The sequence below is a fragment of the Cydia fagiglandana genome, chromosome 6 (genome assembly GCF_963556715.1).
Source record: "Cydia fagiglandana chromosome 6, ilCydFagi1.1, whole genome shotgun sequence".
Classification (NCBI taxonomy): Eukaryota; Metazoa; Arthropoda; class Insecta; order Lepidoptera; family Tortricidae; genus Cydia; species Cydia fagiglandana.
This window is the reverse complement of record NC_085937.1, coordinates 12,111,000-12,133,655: the sequence shown is the minus strand read 5'-3', so window position 1 is coordinate 12,133,655 and position 22,656 is coordinate 12,111,000. Positions and strand designations below refer to the sequence as shown.

At 35.7% G+C, this 22,656-nt stretch overlaps 1 protein-coding gene across 1 annotated transcript in view; it reads right to left on the bottom strand.

Moving 5' to 3' along the window:
* LOC134665229 (G-protein coupled receptor dmsr-1-like) overlaps window positions 1-19,305 on the bottom strand; it is a 30,446-nt gene extending 11,141 nt beyond the window's left edge. The window contains exons 1-4 of the mRNA XM_063522106.1: window positions 18,441-19,305; window positions 11,278-11,458; window positions 4,351-4,517; window positions 3,145-3,218 (exon numbers count right to left, since the gene is read on the bottom strand). Of these exons, the coding sequence (XP_063378176.1) occupies window positions 3,201-3,218; window positions 4,351-4,517; window positions 11,278-11,458; window positions 18,441-19,202 (1,128 nt within the window). The 5' untranslated portion in view covers window positions 19,203-19,305 and the 3' untranslated portion in view covers window positions 3,145-3,200. The remainder of the gene's footprint in view (window positions 1-3,144; window positions 3,219-4,350; window positions 4,518-11,277; window positions 11,459-18,440) is intronic.
* Between the last annotated feature and the right edge of the window lie 3,351 nt (window positions 19,306-22,656).

Sequence of the window (22,656 nt, the reverse complement as noted above, 5' to 3'; positions counted from 1 at the left end):
TGTTTGTATAGAAAACAGTAACGGGAGCCCCTAGATCGTCCCCTTGTCCAGGCTGCATGTACGGCCACAATGTAGAAACGGTCTTTATGGTGCATCAAAAATAAGATCAACTGCCAGGTACCTCTATCCAGTGAAGTAGCGAGCTATCTCAGACGTCTATTTCTATTATCCATGTTAGCTTTCAGAACGATACTCGTTCATAAGCCTCTCACAAGTGCTGTGTATGAACCACTATCGGACACTATGCCTTCTTCCAACGCCATTAATAGCGAGACCAGCGCCTCCCAAAGCACCAGCTTGGGACGCGAGACATCTACTTGCCCTAATTTAAATAGCCCTACAACGTTAGGTACGTTAGAAGAAGTACGATAGAATAGCTGCCGCACTTTTGCTGTTAGCATCAGGCAGCAGGGTCAATGACCTTACTCTACTACACTGTAGCCCGGGCAATTACATAGATAACTTTAACGCTATTATTTTGTGTCCGAAATTCGGCTCTAAACCAGATAACGTGTCTTACCGACTGGACTCTTAGAAGCTCCGGAATAAAGTATAGACCCAGTATAAGTAGGTAGTCTGGGTACGTCACCTTGCGAGAATTACACAAAATGTTAGGGGACACTTCGCTTATTTCTTTCAGCCACAGTCTCATCCAAGCCGGCCTCGCCTACGATTGCTTTTGATCCACGATGTACTTAATAACTAAATTGGCTGGAAAGCTATTCACTTAGCGATATTTTCGCTTATGTTAATTGGGAACATGACTCGCCGAGATTCTGCGGATCGGATGCGATTTCGAATGAGAATTCTCTTAAACCAGTTTCGAACCTGAGATTACAATTTCAATTCTCAATTTCCTGTAATTCACATTATAACGAGTCACTGTGATTTCATGGGTTGCAATATGGTGTATACATATTTATTCGTTCTCTGAGTTCTATGACAGTAGGTGTAGCCCTATCGCTTGCGCGCCCGCTAACTCGCCACCAGGAGATAATAAACAGGTCTCAATGAAGATATCCGATGTGGAGTACGGAACACATAATATAAAAATTTTACCTTCCAATAAAATTATTATTATGTTTCCTATCCACATCGGATATCTGAGTAATGCCTTCCTGGCAGGCTACTAGGCTACTTTTATGCCGACGGTACTTCTCCTCAACAATGACATGGCGGTGGCGAGTGGCGGGAAGCGAGCAACGGTTCGCAGGAAGTGGAAGCGGAACTACGTCACGGCGTGGGGCGGAGCGACTACATAGACGCTAGCGGCATCATTGGTCAACGATCGCGTTACTCTCTCAATGAAGATATCCGATGTGGATAGGAAACATAATAATAATTTTATTGGAAGGTAAAATTTTTATATTATCCTCATTCAAGCAAAGTACTTATTTTCCCGACTGAGTAACACATAAAAGGATAAACAATCGATAAACTCGATATGATATTTGTGCTTTATGTAATCGAGGACTTAAAAGCCAGTAAACGGAATTAAAAGCGTTTTGTATTGTACCCATTGCCAGTTATAGAACTTTAATGGCAGGCTATTGTGAGCGGAATTTTGTCAATACGCGAATTAAACTGGAAATTGCGACTATAGTTTTGTATTAGTATTTACGAGCTATTTGTTTGAGTTTGAATTTTGAATGTAAATTCTAATAGGTACTTACAGTCTACGTCAAACACATGTTTACACTTTTGCAACTTATAACAACAACAATAATAATACACGTAGCTCTGGATCTGTTGTTTTTGTAATGTTTACTGTTTATTTTATTTAAAATTGTGAATCTTCATTATAATACCCACATTTATATTTAATACCCACTCAAGGTAACTAACTAGCTTTTATTCGTATACCTGACAACGTTAAAAGGTCTTGAAATAGTTACGTCCTAATACATGATTAGTAACTGAAAACTCGTATTTTCGTTTACAAAATACCCTAAATTAACTAAAAGCAATTTTAAGCGAATGGTACTGGGAGCAAAAGGACTGCCTTTAAAATCGGCTCTCATATAACTTTCGTCCATAATGAAAATGGTTACTTGCATCATCGTGACTAAGCCACCATAATATTAGTTTATCAGACTCACGCACCGCGTATGAGAATTAATAAGTTAATTTGTGATAGTATGAAAGCACTAAACAATGATTTTTAAAACTTTAGACGCCATACATGTATAAACACTTTGTGCCTAATTCACACCAAATCCCATACCATTTGAAGTTCCCTTTACAATTAACAATAATATTAATTTGAACGCAGTTCATTTAAACTTAAGTTGTTTGACGTTTGATAAATCCCTAAAGTTTAGTTGGAATTGGTTACGCATTCCACCACTGAGGTCCTCGGAAGGGCTGTAACTTCTAAACTCAAATAAAACGCACTCATTTAAACTTTTTGTAGATATACATATATTCATTAATGATTTTTTTTCTAGAATCATTACCAAAATCCCTCTCGGTCAATTTACTTTAATAACATAATTATATTAGAACACTTAACAAATGGGTACTCAGTCATTTGGCATATTCTGAAATTCGTTACATTTGGTACCCAATATAATATATTTATTTTTATTTAGAAATGAAAAGCAAATGGTTTTAGGTATTTCTCGCCCGTTCAAGTGTTGTATTATGGTCAGCTTCGGATTGGTGGAACACTTGGCCGCATGACTCTTTGTATTATGTTAAATATGTAAAAATATAATCACAGAATACATATTCTAATTCACTAGTGCTATGCCCAAAACTAACTTGCTTTCTAAACAAGGATCACAAAGAATCTTCTTTACCAATCGTCTAAGATAAGTGGGTAGACCTTCAGAGCAAATTATATATATTATATATATCCACCTAGTTATTTATTAAAGTTATTATTTTAAGTAACGAATATTATCAATTTAACATAAACCAGGACGTGGCCTCAAGCATTGCGGGTAAATAGCTAACCCTGCGACAATATCAGCACACGTCCCAAAAGCCTCATTCTATTTTCCTTACGTAAAACCACACTATATTCGTGGCCATTAGCGACAGGCCAAGCATTAAACGTAAAATCCGAGCGTGAGGACGGGGATAAAATAAAGATAAAATTAAACATGCTCTTAAGCAGATTAATGTGATAAAATAGCTTACCTTCGATTTTAAATAACACTCTCCTCCACCACCCTTATGAGGGCGGGACTTTGTCGCTATAGCGGCCCGGTCACCTGTGCGCGAACCACTTCATTAGTTATCATTAAACACACATTCAACGTACACTCAGGATAAAAGAAAGTTTTATACTAGAATTTGCAATTTTACTTGACTATATAATCATTTTAACCTATTATTAGTGTAATGAATCTACCAAGTTAAATCTAGTCGGTAAATACTGTTTATTGGGCGAAATTGAAATATGTACTAACAATTTTGTACAGAAACTGCAGATATAACTGACCCCCCTGCATAGAAAGTCATTTGCAGCGGAGTCAGTTAGTAAGCTGCAGAGATCTGCAACTTACTGTTCATAATACATAACAAAGAATCATTAGCATGAATTTATACTATAATTAATTTATGTTACAAACATTCATAAATCGCAAAATGATTGATTGTTAAAATAACTTATTATCACACCCACTATGTATAATACCTTGCTTCATAAAATATATTATGTATCATCACAGTAAAGTAAGCTTTGCTCTTTCACCTCGACGAAGGTAGGAAAGTATAGGTTAGATTAACTTGTTTGCTCCGGTAAAAAGGCTTTGTCGTGTACTCCCAAAGGAGCTTGAAGGTCTTTCATCAACGACACGTAAAACATGGACGTCGTTGACATAGCCTTACTTTGTATGTCATAAAACTGTTGTAAAAAGAGTATCTAACTTACACACAAAGCTTGGTGGCGAGGTAAAATAACTAACTATAAAACCGGCCAAGTGCGAATCCTACTCGCGCACGTACCATTACACAAAAAACGGCAAAAAAATCAAGTTTGTTGTATGGGAGCCCCACTTAAATATTTATTTTATTCTGTTATAGTATTTGTTGTTAAAGCGGCAACAGAAATACATCATCTCTAAAAATTTCAACTGCCTAGCTAACTATTACGGTTCATCAGATACAGCCGTAGTTAACAGACAGACGGATAGCGGAGTCTTAGTAGTAGTTAGGGTTCCGTTTTTACCCTTTGGGTACGGAACCCTAAAAAGGAGTAATGAGTTACTCCGTACTATAAGTCGCCCACGCCCGACCTCGTGGATGTTGGATTTAAACACCACACTGTTGCTTTATAGCGTGTCTCAGGGGTAATAACTGTGAGATGGAAAAGTTTAGGAGGCACATATATTAAAGGGATACCTGCGTGGTCGGTTCTAGTTTCGTGGCGAACTTGTTCGGTTCGTCGGGCGTAGAGAGCATGCGGCGCACGAGGCGCGCGAACGTGCAGCGGAACTGCCGGCTCATGCTGCAGTACAGCACGAAGTTCACCGACGATGTGAACAGGGCCAGCACGTCCATGAGGTCGCCTGTGAAAACAATTCACATAATAATTCGGGTGGATAAAGAATTTTGTTGTTATTTTGTCGATGGCGACAATAGTAGCGTTTATAACACTTTCAACTTTCGCGCTTTGTACACATATTAAATTACACAAACGGGTCTACCGCGATATATCGCGTTTACATTTCGTTTTACTAATATGCTAACTAGATTACCTATTAACTGCCATAAGAATGTATAATAGGTAGTTAAATACCATAAAACCAGGGTTTTAAGAGCGGCCCGGTAGCTCGTACACGAGAAAACGTTGAATAACCCATTTACATAATATACATACCTACTTTGCTTTGCTTCCTTCATTTATATAATTATGCCTATTAATTGTAATCAAAGATTAGACGATAGTATAAAATGTAGATGACAAATCCGTGTTTCAAATTTGACAGCTTATCTAGATGATATTGGTGCTGTATGGCTCCGTATAAAATGCGGTATGTAAATTTGGTTCTCAAAAGCAAACATTCAGTTTCCATAAGACATATGGCGCCATATAGCGCCATTTTGTTCAACTGTAAACTCGAAGTGACGATGCTACTTTCACTTTACAAATTTTCGTACAATCATGCTACCTAATATACATATACTCTACGGATGACTAAATTCGCTGGCTCAGTATTATAACGTTCTATGTTACATTTTCAAGATAGTTGAAGTTCGACTTAACCCTTAATCAAATATCGGGAAATTATTTCCCACTTCATTCTAATTTACGAAATATTTTTTATGTTTTTAATGGCAGCACTCAGCGATACCAACAATGCAGAGATAAAATCTTAGTAACATTTTGAATTTGAAAAATGGCAACACTTTTCTAATGGCCGCTATTTGTGACCATACGTCATAGTCAATGTCAGTTGTCGTGATTTTTTTGCAATAACAACATATTCTTGTAGTGTTCTGAGGTTAAGTGCGAAAAAAAATCTGGTAAGTGCATACACTGAATACTATCATAAACTAGACTTATTTTCCCTGAGTTTTGCTTGAAAAGAATTGTGACAACGATATGATTTAGCCTAGATTTTAACGCTTTAGTAAGTGGGAAATTATTTCCCATTGTTTGTTCCTGAACTTACGATTTACAAAAAAAATGGTAGGTTTTTATCAAGTGGGAAATTATTTCCCAGTGTTTGTTCTCTACCTAAATTTTAATTTGTTTCCATATATAAAAATATATACCCGTTTGTCTGTTACACAAAAAAATCTGTGTCTGTTTTTGTTTTCCCTTTCTTTTATTTATTTCTTTGATTTTTGAAGATAACGGTAAAAAATCATACTTGAATTCCAAGCAAAGCCGGGGGCAGCTACTAACTAGTAAAAAGTTCGTAACCGTATCGGACAATGGGAAACTATTTCCCACTTCATTAAAATTTTGCTATTCCGTAACGGATAACGGGAAATTATTTCCCACCGCAAAACCCCCCTTTCCCCCCCACAAAATTATTTTAAATATATTTTTTCGTAATCTACGCACCCAAATTACCTCAAAACCATTCTTAGTTTTCAAAAATCTCATAAAAAGTGTACCGTTTGATTAAGGGTTAATGTCACTATGACAATGTTCAAATTTCAGTTCGATAAAATGAAACATAGAAGCCTGTAATATTGGGCCAGTGTAATGGCAGCAGTGACCTAAAGGCCATTAGGGTAAAATTAAACGGAATTTAGGTACCGTAAAATGGAGTGAGTTGGGTGAAATTTGACTTTCAAACCTCGATAAAATTTTATTTTTACATGTGAAAACTGAATGGTGTATATAATAAGTGTTCGGACGTTTGTATTTTAGTTTGTATTTTATTTTGGGTAGTTCCATTTCATAACTTTGACGATAAAGAGGAAAACACACCTCACCCCGTAGTGCCTCGTATTTGGGGTGAGAGGGTTTTTCATACAAAGGTGATTTTGGAAGATTGTTGGATTGATTTTTTTTTATTATGCGTATTACTATAGCCCCATTTTAAATTGAAATACATTATTTTTGTAGCAGTAGCCTTAAAATCGCTTCTCATCCCCCTCTCAAACCTTCTCTCCCCATTCATAAACCAACTCTCCCCGCGAAACCTACTCACCCCGTTTTACGGTATGCGAAAAACATCACGCAAGCCATTTTAGCTTCTGAAAGTTTACATTTTATACCACAGTCTGAAAGGTATGTTACGCATATCCCACACCGAAATTTCAACCCGAAACTCAATTTTAGATGTGAAATGTTATCGATAACTTTATACACGTCCAAAAGTATCGTGTTTTGTGTACCAGGTGTGCAACTTCTTCCACAGAGCCAGCCAAATTTGCAAACGTATTATTTGCCTTCTCAAATGAATGGGTATTTTTTTCCTATGAGAAGGTCGAAATTTCTTAATATTATATTCGAGTCTCGCTCGCTGCTAAAGAACTCGGATAGACGAAAAAAATATTGACGTGAGACGAGCAAATCAAATTATCCTTCAGCGTAGATGTACCACCTATCAACGTGTATTATGGAAAATAGTTTTGCTATGGTGGTATCCGCTGGGCCCTTGGGCACATAAGAATTTGGGACCGTTTTGGAAAGTAAAGAAAGCCAATAAAACTAACATTTTTCACCATGATCTCCTATTTTTTATAGGTAATCAAATATAATGTTACTATCTGTCCTTCGGGGTTTCATGAGGATGGGGCTCTGGGCACGGGCCCCGTGTGCCCTTATGGTATTTTGATAATTAAACACGAGCTAGAAAATAAACATACCTATTTACGTGTATAAGCAGACACATTATATGACTGCGGTGAAGTGAAAAAAGAAGTGTGTCTATGTAAGGAAATGTCATCATCATCATCTCAGCCATAAGACGTCCACTGCTGAACATAGGCCTCCCTCCCCCTTGGACCTCCATTCGTACCGGTTGGAAGCGATCCGCATCCAGCGTCTTCCGGCGGCCTTAACAAGGTCGTCCGTCCATCTTGTGGGTGGACGTCCTACGCTGCGCTTGCTAGTCCGTGGTCGTGGTAAGGAAATGTACTAGATGTAGGTAATTTTATGATACTGACAATATATGTACCTATTAACAGTAGGTATAAGTGCCTTGGCTGTAAACTTGTACTTAGTTTGCCTGAATAAAGAATAAATAATCTGTAATGAACGAAACAGTAATATTTCTTTGTGTGGCCTGTAAGCATTTTATAAAAATGCTCTCTTGAAATTTTCGTGGGTTGTATGATGTATCATTTATCTTGTCCGTAAAATGTATGTGGTATAAATTTTTTGTTAATTGTGTGTAACTTTCTTTGTTCAGAAAGTAAGCTTAGATATCTAGTAGGTACCTACTAAAAATTCTGTAAAGCATCATTCATATTGCCATAAATTATTTCAAATAAATTGCGTGTGTTTTAAATTTAGCTCAAAACAATGGATGCTGCAAGGGATTTGAAGCGTCATATGTAGGTACACCAAATATGAATTATTATATTTTAATAGAGGTTTGTTTTTTAAGGTACAGAATAAATATAACAGCACTACATTTTGTATTTTTCAAATACAAATTATTTATTTTTTGCATTTGAGTGTTTATACATTTATAGAGTTACTTAGTATTTGGTTTTATCACAATCAGCCATATTTTGGCATACTTGTTATTTTTTTGCTTAAGATAAACTGCCACTGCTAATATAATAACAAGACATAAAATTTATCTTGTCTCACCGCAGTTATAGTCACAAAAGTAGATTTAAAGCATAATAAATAATTTTAAACTTTTAGAAGAGGTTTTAAAATGTTAAACTAGATGGTGCCATTAAATGAGAATACGCATAAAATTTATTTTTATGCTTTAATTGTACTTTTGTGCATTTATGAGCGACTGGGAAAGTCGGATTTTATAAAATGGTAAAAATAGCCAAAACTTTCGCGAGGAACGCGGTGTTGTATTGCAGGTTGTGTCTTGAATATGCACTAGTAGTAGTAGTAAAACACTTTAGTGTACAAAAAACAAAACAAAACAGGAAAAATAACATTCGTCATTAGTACAAAGGCGAACTTATCCCTTTAATCTACTACTAGTTTCTGCTTATAAGCTTTTACCATATCACTTCATGAGACAACAAAACACTAACAGAAAAGATAATCCTATTATTGGAATTATAGGGAGTAGATAAAATGGGATCATTAGGTATACGTTTCAAAATATTTATTATCATAGTAAATTGCCAACGTTTTACCCTTGCAGCATACAAAACAGGAAGATAATGAACACTAGGGAAACATGCCGAAGCTGCTACAAAATTTGAGCAATGATCCTCGCCAGAGGCTTCCGGGGAAACGGAGTTGGATCAACTTAAGCTATTTTGGTTATTATGCAAGTGTGTACTTTGATCTTCGATAAACACATGGTAATTGATGCTTGGCATCCGCATATATAATTGGACTTTAAACGATAGGAAGATTGCTTTGTAAATATTAAAGTTCAATTTCCGTGGCATAATTATAACATCGACCGGGTAAAATTAGGTAATCTTTTTCCTCTCTCAATAAGCCCTCGCGGGACTTTGTTCCATGAATGGATTCCGGCAACTTAATACGGGCTTTAGAATGGGAATTGATATATTTGTACAGACGAGCTCAATTAAGAAGTTTTGCAAATGTTAGGAATACTTACGAGTATATACCAGAGTTTGCCTTACCGTCTGGCTTAATAACTTTGAGATAATCTTACATTTGCGAATCTCTTATTCGTTTTGAGGTAGATTACTCAAAAGTTGATGAGAGTTAAGTTAGTTAAGTGTGCACAAATGAGAGATTTTACCAGTGGGGTATAATTCATCAGGGAGCTTAATTCGTCGACAATATTGCGGTTCTCGGTTCATTTATCTCTCTACTCGGGGTCAGACAAGAATATTAGCTCTACTTAGATAAGCTGTAATTTACTAACCATTTCAAAATTTTGCTTTGTAAATAAAAAAAGAAATTTACAAACAAGATAATAAGTATATACCTACAGTGGTATTACGAAAAATAATTAATAACTAGCTTAAATCTAAAATAGGCCCTCGAGGCATTGTACCAAGGATGTTGGCGGCATTTCCTCGCTGTACTCTCTACCGAGGCTCTTATATTTGTAAATTAGTATTAAATCGTAATAGGGCGGTACAAGTGCTTAGATAATACGTTATTCTTGCTTACTCGGTTAATAATCGATAATACATGAGTTAAATACCCACCACTGCCAATTTTTTTCACAAAGATATTACATACCTAAAACAAATAAAAACCTAAGGCCGCTGGTTTGGGACGCAACCTGTGCCGATACCCTAGCGCTGTCCCATCTCCACGGCACTGCAGTGAAGGCTGGCTCGGCTGCCAATTCGGCCGAGCTTCTCAAGCGGCGCAAGTATGCAACCATAAATAGTGGTTGCATATTTGAGCCGTTTGGGGTTGAGACTATGGGGCCTTGGGGGGAAAGCGCCCACAGAGTTTTCAACGAATGTAGCCGCAGGTTAGTCGAGTTGACGCGTTACCAGAGGGCTGGGTCATATCTAGCGCAGCGGATCAGCATTGCCATACAACGTGGCAATGCTGCCAGCCTTCTGGGCACGCTGCCAATAGACGGCGATTTGGGGCAAATTTTCTATTTATAGTTTATTTTTAAGCTTAGTTTTTAATTTTGTTTGTATTTTCTATTTTAAGGCTTTTTATTGTTTAATAGATTTGAGTAGGAATAAAAACCTTAATTCGTGTTTATTTATGTTTACATTTAGTATATATAGGTAGTAGTGTGACTACTGAAAAATACCATTCAAAATAATTTGCTTTGTTTCCTACTAGTAAACAGCGACAGACCATGTTGTCTGTATAAAAACTTACATGTAGGTAGGTACCATTGACACGCTTCATAAGGGAGTTCATGGTTAAATAAATAAGCTGTCACTCATAACATAAAATTACCATCCGTCTCAAAGATAATATCTGTCTTAACGCGACGACGAAAATAAAATACCAAAATATCCTCATAATAAAAGTCTGGCAACATAAATAAGCAAGTACCCAAGCCACCTACTTACTCTCATTCATACGAAAATAAACAAAATAAACAAATAAGAATATATAAATAAAACATGAAAACACATCAATGTATTTTTGCAGACTGGAAATCTGTTATTTTATATCATTTAAATTTAATTATGTTACATATCTAACCGTAATAAAAATTGCGTAATATTTTTGTAGATCGTAAAAATACAGATGTACCTAATAGTGCATAATTATTTTCCATCGTATTTTCACGGAAACGTACGAACGGTGTCGTTCAGTCAGTCTTGGTACAAAAAGTAGGTACTAAGGTTAAAACAAATTTATTAACACTTTTTACAACGCCGCCGAGTGATCAAAGAAAATACAAGATAAAGTTTTATGAGGGTCAGTCGGCAGAATTCTAGCATAATATAACTATGTCGATTTTTGTAATACGTTGTTTGTTGGAATTATTTAGTGATTCTAAAGGTGACTTTCGGATACCTATTGTCGCTACATTAGGTATCTACTGTTGCGCCATTACTGCTGCGGCGTTGAAGCGGGCGCGGTCACTACCAATTTCCTTTAATGCGATCTGTCTGAAACGCGCTCGGAATTGAAAAACCGGTCCCCTGATTTAGGTTTTTAACATTAATAATTTTACTCTCGTATAACCAAATTGATAAAAATGTCTGTTTTTTAATTATAACCAGTTCAATTACTTAGCCAAAATAAATACTGACCGAACATTCCATAACAGTGAGTGAAGAAGTCGGGCGCGAGAGCACTGGCTAGACCCAGGAGGCCCTGAGGCACCTCTGTGGAGAGGAACAGGCCCAGTACCGCCAGCAGCATCCGCGTTGTCCGGTCCGTGCGGCTCGAGCGCCGCGCCGACGGCTCTTCTGCTAAGCACTGCTTCTCAGCCTGGGATAAACGAGGTAATGTTTTAGTATACAATTAGGGCAATGTAATGGAAAGGGGTGAAAAGGTATGTGAAATATGATTTCAACTATTATTTAAAATAGCACGAAAATAAATTCACGATTATTAATTTAGCGCAAACGAATATTCGAAAGTAGATAAATGCGAAAAAACTATGTAGTAATAATGTATAAAAATCGAACCACCTTAATGATAAACTCATCTTGTTAAATATAATCACCGCATTTATATCATTGATAATAAAATAAAAGCCATTTATTTTCGTTCAGGAAAATCTTAATAAAGATAAGTACGCAGTACTTTAATAAATTCTGTCAAAAGTTTTAAATACTCAACATGATGTCGTCAAGCCAGTGATAAATATAGTTCATTAATTAGGTACCAAGTCTCATAATCCAAAAGATAAATTACTGTTATAGAGAATCTAGGATCATATACAATTTAACCTTGGAATAAGTACCTAAAGCCACTCTGTAATGCGAATATTGACCGCATGTTTACGTCTTCGTAAACCTACATGCACCGCTGGTAAAAACAGATTTAATTGGGGTTTAAATCGACTAAAGGGACATTTACTTTGATTTGATTAATATTAAAGCGGCGGTAATTTGGCTTTGAAAGACATCTGCTCGTTATCGCCCACGATGTACCGTCTAATGGACGTCTGCCAAAGCATCGTCGATCAACAGCACCTTCGGATATAAGCAAACATGAGAGGTCTGTGGATATCATCGACTACCGCTATCGGAATTACGCCTTAATTTTTGAACCACTTCTATGAAAGACAAAGGACAAAAATCTTATACAAGTAGACACAAATTACATGTAATGATTGTACCTAATATATGTTAATATTCAGAACAGTTGCCCAAATCTTACCAAACGAGACGAAAAGAGACGAATCAAAAAGAATCAGCGTAAATTGAAGGCCTGGCTTGCCTCCATTGAAATATCCGTCCATCATGAAAATTTCTATTAGCGCGCCATTGTTTCCACTCAATCACCGGGCGCTTGAATTCATAAATTGACATTGACGGGGGCCAGGAACGTCTTATTATTTTTTTGCATTCCTTTTATAGGTATAGCATTTAGTTAATGACAAAAGCGCTTTACTTGTGTCTCTAATGACGCCCAGAGGGATCTCTCTGGGACTTGGCAGATTTTAAATTCGATTAGTGTAGTTGAAGGCAGCTCCTGAATTATTAAACGGTCCAAGGCATGGCGAGGCCTATCGCTCCTTACGCAACATGCAAATTGGACCTGGCTATACCTACTAGCAACAATTTAGCAACCCACCGCAGACGCTTGGCAGTTTCAGTTACAAAATCTGCCTTCATTCATTGAGCAATGTCATGATTGAATAAGCAACAATATTAATTAGTTTTCTGGCAGGTGGTCTTAGTTTAAATATTCATAAAAATAATTCAAAAATAATTGTTAGTGCTTTTACAACCATATATCTATGATGTATAAGCGCGCTAAAGTGTAATGATGGGCTATGATAACTTTCACTTCCCCAATACGTGGGATAAGACTCTAATCTAATCCAGTTATGGAAATTGCAAGTCCAAATCCAAATGGGATTCGTTCCAGTTGTCTGTATTTCCTCGTAAACACGATCAATGCGAGTGAAAACGATTCTGGGGGCAGATTTTTGAATTTCGATCGCTCGATTTCGTCACTCGAAAATCGGTAGAAAACGGCGAAATGCTAATTTTTGAAATACGAGCTATCGGAATTTGGAATCTAGTGGTATTGACCACTCGATTTCAATTCTTTTAGTAGAATTTAAACACCTAGTAGTGGAGATATCATTTAACGAAATACACGAAATCGAGTGGTAGAATTTCAAAAATCGGCCCCCTTCGATTTTCATGGTTTCACGTCATGTGTGTTCAGAATCAAGTGCATAATTATTTGGTAGGTAAACACTCAAAGTATTAAGTATTTATATCTTTCCTACTGCCGAGAAAATAGTGTTCCGGTCCCTTAGGAGTTGTGTACGGAGCCAAACCAACCGTACCTACATGATATCCTTTATAGTAAGAGATCTGTTTCATGAATTTCTACCATCATGTTAATTTAGACCTCGATCGGATTTAAGATAATGTATCCATTGAGAAGTTGGACATAACTAGGTTGTTTAGTCAAATCCCATACTAAGTGGGAAAAAGGCGAAGTGAAAAATGTTTCTTAAAAATTTCCCGCAATGATTAACGTTAGATTATTTTTTTTAATTTATATGTTTTTTATCCATGACATGTAATATAACGCGTCAAGAAAATAATTATGGAAGAAGCCAGTAATGTAAATTAAGCATGCATGCATGCATGCATGTATTTTGCACTCCCTTTTTCTCTCCCTTGGAATGAAACAACCCATTGAAAGATAACCTATGCAATTTCTAAGTACTTTTATATTTATCTACTTAAAGTAGTTTTTTGTTCTGAATTTATAACAGATGAGGGTAAAAATACCTTGTTTGTAGCTTAGACTATAAGACAATTGAATCAAATTTGAGTGAGACAGATTCCCGGTGTCCACTCTAATGGTGAAAAATAAGTGTTTTATTCTAGCATATAGAAAAAATAAACATGATACCTAACCTAACTATGTTACAAATAAGTATTTAGGGACACGGCAGTGTGTCCGGCCAATTTGAAACATAATGGTTGATTTAAAACTATACACCTAAACAAAAAAATATTTTATATAATGTTTAAGTACATGTTTTCAAATTACTAGCGTTGTGTGTATTATAATTTGTCAACCCTTGTGACAGAACTTCTCTTATTAACCGACTAACTATGTATACTGCGGTAAGTAAGTGCAGAAATGTATTGAGCAGTATGCAAGTTTGTCTCAGGGGGGTTACATATCAGAATACCGAAAACTGATTTACCTAATGTTGAATCACCTATGCTTGATTCACCTATTTTTAAATTACCTATCGATCATTTTACCTAAACATTGACTGACCTAAGTTTATAATACCTAAGCTCAAATAACCTAATGGACGAAACACCTAATGGATGAAACACCTAATGCACGTTTTACCTATTGCACGTTTCACCTAAAGCTATTATACCTAATGCACGAATCACCTATAGCTGATATACCTAATGGACGATACACCTAAAGCTGATATACCTAATGAACGATGTACCTAAACTTGATTTACGTAATGGACGAAATACCTAAAACTGTTAAACCTATCGCACGAAATACCTAAAGTTGATATACTTCCTGCACGAATTACCTAATGTCGATATGCCTAATGCACGGAATACCTAAAGTCTATATACCTAGAACAAAATTCATATCATTTTGCCGAATGATCAAGTGGCAATTCCACCCAATAATTCGTATGATTTCCCAATCTTACAGTAGAAATAGTTTGTTCCGATAACAACTTAAAAATACACTTTTTGAAACGCTACTTTTTAGGTAGTAGAATGATTTTGTAAGTCTGATACAAAATTAGTTATCTTATTCTATCTTATCAAACTTAATTTTTGTAAGTTAACATCATGACGATGAAATAAAAGTCGATTTTGGCACTGTTTGGTCGCAGTTAACCTAACACGCTCCTCCTCGCTTTACTCGTCGTCGCACCTATCTTGACTCTGGCAAATGACTAGACCTTATATTATAATAAAAAATAGTTAGCCAATTGAATGATTTGGCTAAAAAATGTATACTAAATGTTGTATGTCCTAGTAATATTCTACTAAACAATAATTATATTTTTTATTTTAGGTACATATTTCGTTCATTAAGTGCATCGACTTCAGGTATTTCGTGCATTAGGTGTATCGAATTTAGGTATTTCGTTCATTAGGTATGTTAACTTTAGGTAATTCGATCATTAGGTATACCGACTTTAGGTAATTCGTGCAGTAGGTATGTTAACTTTAGGCAATTCGATCATTAGGTATACCGAGTTTAGGTATTTCGTGCATTAGGTATATCAACATTAGGTGTTTCGTGTATTAGGTATATTAGCTTTAGGTATTTCGAGTATTAGGTGTTTCAACTTTAGGTGAATCGAGCATAGGTATTCTGAGCGTAGGTAAACCAATTGTAGGTGAAACGTGCAATAGGTAATTCGTTCATTAGGTGTTATGAGCTTAGGTTAATTGATCATTAGGTATTTAAAAAAATAGGTGAAACGAGCATAGGTGATTCAACATTAGGTAAATCGATTTTCGGTATTCTGATATGTAACCGTCTCAGGCGACGCTGCTTGGCTCGATTGTTCCTTAAGTCTTACAAAGCTAATTAAGCCCGGTAGCCACGATATATTATGCTGTCACAGAAATTGCGATGAAACACACCGTTTAGTGCTACAAATTAGTTTTATATCTATTTTTGACAACATTGAAGGTAGAACAATGTGATTATGAAACTGTCTCAAAATGGATAAATGATCTGTCTAAAGGGACATGACAAATAGGTGTCTTAAAAAATTGTTACTTTTGTGGTATTATATACATTGCCTCCTAACACAATAGTTGTGTTTGCTCAGAGCAAAAAAAGGTTTTTAAGCGTCTGCGACGTTTGAGGTTAATATTTTTTTAAGTTTAGGTTCTAAGTCATGTTTAGTATCATTTTCAAGTAAATCAAAGATGTAGACATAGATTTCATCGAAATCGGTTCAGTGTTTATAGATTTCCCATACAATCCTACACCTTACCTTTCATTTTTAAGGTTTTTTTTTAATAATAGCTATCCTATGTTCTTCCCCGGTACTCAAACTATCTCTATACCAAATTTTATCTAAATCGGTTCAGCGGTTATTGAATCCCTATACAAATTTCCTCCTCCCTTTTCACACCCTTAAGGGATGATTATTGAAATTAAAAGTATGCTATGTTATTCCCTGGGACTCAAACTATCTCTGTACCAAATTTTAACTAATTGGTTCAGCAGTTTAAGCGTGAAGAGGAATTTTAAAAAAAGTATTTTTTTCATATTTTATGTGTTTTTACTTCGGAATGGTGTCATTATGATATCAGAAATGAATTCGGCACCCCCGATTTATACGGAAACGATACCAAACTTGACCTAGTAGCTTAAATGATACAGATATCAAGATCAAGTTGAGAGCCCCCCCCCCCCCCCCCCTTAATATTTACATCAAAAATCTCGGTGGCTCCACTTCTTGAATCCATCCCAGGGTCCTAAGGACCAATCCTGCCAGGAAATCTCTTGTTCATGCAACGCCGTATATTAGCTCCAGCGCCATCCGCTATTATAATAAATAATGGAATTTACCAAATTAAGGCGGATTTTGAAATGTGTTTGGTAGATTTTTTTATCATTTAATTAGGCCAAATCTGCTTGCGGGAAATTTTGCACAGCTAATTAAGTGTCTCTATGTTTTGAGGCTGCTCTGAAAATTGTTAGCTGTTTCCGACTCTACTGATGCGACTGTAATACCATTACCATTGTGATTATTAATATCATTGTGTGGGAAATTTCAGTATGTATTGAAGTGGTTCAATATTATTTTTACTTGGACGTGTCGAAACCTTAACAACAAATGATGATCAGTAATTGAGACTCCATGTGTGCATAATCATTTTCTAATCAGTGTTTGTTTAAAAGCAGCTTAGATTTTTTAAGTGCTGCTAACACAATTTTTACAAATTCGATTTTATCCCCTGTATGACGCATGAAACCGGATCATCATCATCATCATCATTGTTCTTAAGAGCCTAGCTCTTGTCGGTGGAGTATTCGCCATTCCGTTCTTTTCTCTGCCACTGTTTTGAGTTCCTGATACGTCACTACATTAATTTTCTCTTTGGCCTGGTCAATATATTGGCTTCCTCTGCCTCTCTGTTCTTCTAAATGAAACCGGATAGGTACCAAAATTTCTATGAGGTAAACGATCAACTTTACATTTTGAATAAGAGGCAAGCAAAATAGATGCATTTAGTTGCTGTGTTTTTACAAACCAAGACTAGGGATTAGCTTGTAGTAACTTGAGGTAACTTATACGAATTATTCATGCTGAAACTCCTTAACACGTTTAAGTACCTATCTATCTACACTCTGTATCGCTTCGCTACTTAAGTCTTACTCCAGCTAATAAACTTTTAAGCTAAATTCACTTGCATAATAAGGTCGTAATTCAGCTGAGTACAGCGGCTTAAGATAAATTGTATTGAGATTTATTTACAAGTCTAATTGGCTTGAAACGGGATTTTAGCAAATCTGGTTCTTAAATGTAAAACCATACTATCCATACTAATACTAAAATACTAATTTATACGTTATATACTAATTAATATTATATTATGTCTGTCTGTTACCTCTTCACGCTTAAGCTGCTGAACCGATTTATCCGATTTTGAAATTTGGTATAGAGATAGTTTGAGTTCCGGGGAAGGACATAGGATACTTTTTATGTCGGAAATCATCCCTGAAGAGAGTGCAAAGGGGGTGGAATTGAAAGAGTTAGTGAATTGCCTAATAATTGAAGTGAGCAATGCGCGAATTGATTTATTGCTATTATTAACATTATCCAGGCGCTATACCTACTTTAGCTGCTGTCACTAATTCCACGCAGACGAAGTCACGGGGAAAAGCAAGTCACTTCATAGAATGTAAGTAATAACTATTTTTGATAAGATAAATAACAATATTACTTGATCATCTTCACAATCAAATAGGTTTATGATCATCATGCAAATCCAAAGCACCTATGTTTCAAGTTTAATGTTATATATATATATATATATAAATACCTTACTCCCAAAAATATTTAAAGTTGAATAATTACTGTCTTGGGGTTTGCTTAGCTTATGGTTTAAATAGCATATCAGATGAGTTAATAATAAATAAACCTCTCTACACCACATATGTTTATTTATTTATGTAGCTTGTCAATTTTGAAATTTTTTAGTAAACTTAAAGTTTGGTTTGAGATGTTTATAAGGAATAATTAGGTACGTACCTCGTTTGGTCCCACGGTCGAACGTTTCAAAAGTATCTGCCTTCTTCTTTCCGTGATAGTCAATTTTGAAATTAGACACAAACTTAGAATTGATAACGCTATACTAGGTACAAGTTTTAATATTACACTGTATATCCACATAACAGCTGTAACGAATTGTACGTTCTTAGACATTTCTAACACGTAAACGGTCCGATTTTCTGGCAGAGCCAAGTCCTCTGCGAACTCGGAATTGTTGTGTTGCGTCACTTCACTTGGCACTATATTCATTGCGAAATAAATAGGAAGACAAAGAAACGGGCAAATTACATACGCGCTCACTATGGCAGTAGTAGTGTTTTTCTTGCTACACCAAGTCCGGTTTTTTTGAGGGTAAGCGATAGCGATATACCTCCACACTGCAAGCGTCACTGTCAACCAGATCGATATTGTGTGGAAAGTCTGACTGAAGATGGAATGGAAGTAGACAAAAACGGCCCACGTGTAAGTATTCTGATTGATTTGGGGGCCGATTTTGATATTCATGTGTATCACGTAGGGTATATATTCGAGCATGACCAAAAGATCCGCGAAGGCGAGGCCGGTGAGAATGGAGTTAGTCGTGCTGGTCATCTCGCGGCGGCTGAGTACTGCAATGTTGATAGAGTTGGTCGCTGATCCGACAACGCAGATGACCAAAGCGATGTAGCCGTGTAACCGGCTATAAGCCTTGTTGAAGTTTGTGGCGCCTGGCACACAGAATGCGTCTGTGACGTTCGCCATGTTGGATGTCCGGTTGCCAGCCGTCACGCCTTGTCATCGAGGGTTTGACGATGAAAGCATTCCGATCCATGCGATATAAGTCCTCTCGCAAGACGTGTCGACATCACATCTGAAACCAAAACAAATTGATAAATAAAACAAAAAATATGAACCAGCAATATTTATTAAAGTAAACGACTATGCGACTGGGGTAATTTTGTGAATTATTAAACATACGATTTTGGAATATTATATTCGTAAGTAAATACTTAGTAGAAAGTTACCTACGCGTATAATTAGCAGTCGAGTACCATTAGCCTTTATCACGATTAATTAATATCGCCAAACTTTATCAAAGTCAAACAAATTAATGAAACGGATTTTCATTTGCTGCGTGGGCTACGTTTTAAGAACTGGTAAATATTTTGGTGAGTTGATAAGTCTCAGAATAACGCCAAGGACGTAGCGATTGCTACGTAGATGTTGATACTCGTACATGCTGTCATATAGGTCACACGTGTGCAAATACATCGTTTATTTATTCTATTAATTTGGTAAACAATACGCAATTATACATGCAACCTGTTACTGAAACGCTTCTATACGACTATCATCAGAGGATGAAAACTGTTGTTGTTGATTTTAGATCGTCTAGGGACTTAATTTCTTTACTTGCTTGAGGGTCTGGTGATAGTGGTGCCCACCACAAATCATGACTGTCTAGAACCTATTTTGAGAAATAATTTACTCAAGTTGCTGAAGTAAATACTTACACTGTTATAATATTGCGCACTACTGTACCTGTAAGTGTGGGTAGGGTACTATATTTTTAGTATTGTCTCCTCGTTATAAACTTTCGTTCAAACTCTTGCTTCGAACGATTGTTACCGTTTCAAAAACACGAGAGTTCACTAAAGTAACTTGATTAGTTTTCGGTGCTCCTGTCTGACTGTGCCTTTTAGTTGAAAAGTTACTACGTATAACTTTTACGACTTGTACTCGTATGTTAGTGTAAGGGCATCACAGACACATTTACGGCTCGGCCACGACATCGAGCGACTTGCGGCGGCGGGAGCGATAACCATAGGTTGGAGCCAAAGGTACGATCGCTGTGTCACGCTCCAACCTATGGTTATATCGCTCCCGCCGTCGCAAGTCGCTCGATGTCGTGGCCGAGCCATTAGGGCTAATTTAGAAGAGGCGAGAACTTGCATGCGAGTTTGATACCATTGCGGGTTTTGATCGGTCGGTTGAATTGAATGTAACCAACAGTCCGCAATGTAACTAAAATCGCATGCGAGTTCGCGCGCCGTATAAATCAGCCCTTAAACTGTCTAATTCAAGCAACATCGTATTGTGCATGTGGGTGCCTACATTTAGATCAATTTATTATCATTATGTTTTGCTAATGTATAAATTGAGAGAACATAGTGAGCTTCGCCTTCGAGCAATTAGGGACATATGCGATCAATTTTAATAAATGTGCCAATTAAACTGGCAAATTTGTGTATATTTCATCAGCTGAATGAGTTATGAAAACCATGTATTCATGTTAAGCTTAGAATAAATTTAGAATGTTATTCTAATGTTACTGTGTGTGTATGTGTGTGTGTGCGTGTGTGTTATGTTGTTGTTAATGTTATTATTTTGCAAGTGATTTATATTAATCTGCATTTATAATGCTGTAATATTTATTTGGTTTTTCTCACTTAACTACGCATGTTATGTGTGGGAGAGTCTCGGTATATGTATTAGGTAGGTTATAGTGTTAGTGTTAGTATAACTCAGGAAAGTATAAAATTCGATTAAGTAAATATTGAACAAATATTTCGTTACCATGAAAACGTTAGAGTTTGTGATTTATGTTTCTACCTATACAAATGACTGTAATTTTTGGATATGTTTTACGACCCCTAAAAATAAAGATTACACAGAAAGAGTTACTTGGCGAATATACTTGGTGCAAATGAATAGTAAGAAAGAGCATTTGTCTATATTTGTTATTTGAGAAAAAGGCTTAAAGTTTAAATAAGTCCTAAACTTTAATTTTTTATTTATTAATAATACCTACATTTGCAGTACATAGGTATTAATCTACAATTGAATCATTGGGATATCTCTTTCTAATCATAATTAACATGATGTACTGTATTAGTTTTAGAAATTTACCGAATAAAGCTTATTCAACTTTAGCGACCGATGATTTTGTTTATAAGCTTTTGTTTGTTTTAATCAATAGATTTCATTTTACAATTAAGCTCTGACATGTTTTTGTTTATTTATATTTTTCAATAGGTATCCCAGAATTCACAGATAACAATTACAACAAAAGTGTAACTCCCAAAACATCAAAGTGATTTCAGTTACTCAAACAACAGTTGCCCGAAGGTAGATTCTTTGTTCCAGTGCAAAGAAAAGTTTTCAACAAAATTCGAACCAGACACTATTGTTGTTAACAATAGTAACGTCACAGGCTGTGTAATAAATAATATTATAGGTATCTATGAATGACTATTGAAGCGTTGATTATTAAAATGTGTTGAAATTCTAAATTTAAATAATTTATTTCAAAAACATAGGTATGTCCATAGTTGTTAGTAACAAGTTTACTTAAAGCTAGTATTAATACATACAATATCTGCGAAACTGAAACTTGCTCGGAAAATATATGTATAAAATCTAAAAATGCGTGTTTTCCCAGAGATAAGACCTAGAGATTGATTTTTCGACCCCGAAAACCCCTAAATAGCATATTTCATCGCAATCGTTAGAGCCGTTTCCGAGATACTCGAAATATATAAATAAATATATATACAAGAATACGAGTATATATGAATTACTATTGTATTGAATCGTTGATTAAAATGTTTTGAAAATTTCAGTTCAAATAAAAACATTTGTCCGTAGTTGTTAGGTACTTTAACAAAAGTTCACTTAGAACTAGTGTTAGTAAAATTTATACATACATATATCACAGTCAAAATAAAATCATACATAACCTGGTGAGCTATGTTTTGAAAAGACTAATTTAGAATGCTTTCGCTTCGATTATGTTTAATTATAAATAGGTACCTACATCCCCTTGAGGTGAGATGTGCCAAGGCCGATAAACATTTTATTCGTTATACATACTCGTATGTCATTAGATTAATTTTGCACAATTCGTTGTGCAAAATTCTCAAAACTTAGTGAAAGTATGATAATATTGTAGTAGGTACAGATAAATGAAATGTAAAAGAAGATTAAAAGAAATATATTACCCATGACTGACACAAATAAAAACTCGCAATATCCATTATTTGCAATTTTCGCTGTTACTGTAAAGGGGATAAATCTTAAACTTTTTTATTTATTAGTCTGAAGGAGCGTCCCAGTGCTAGGCAAAGGTCTCCTCTCTTTAAGCCTTGTTTTTGATGATAAAATTAGCTTTAAATACTTCAAACATTTGTAATATCTACCTAACAAAAATTAAATC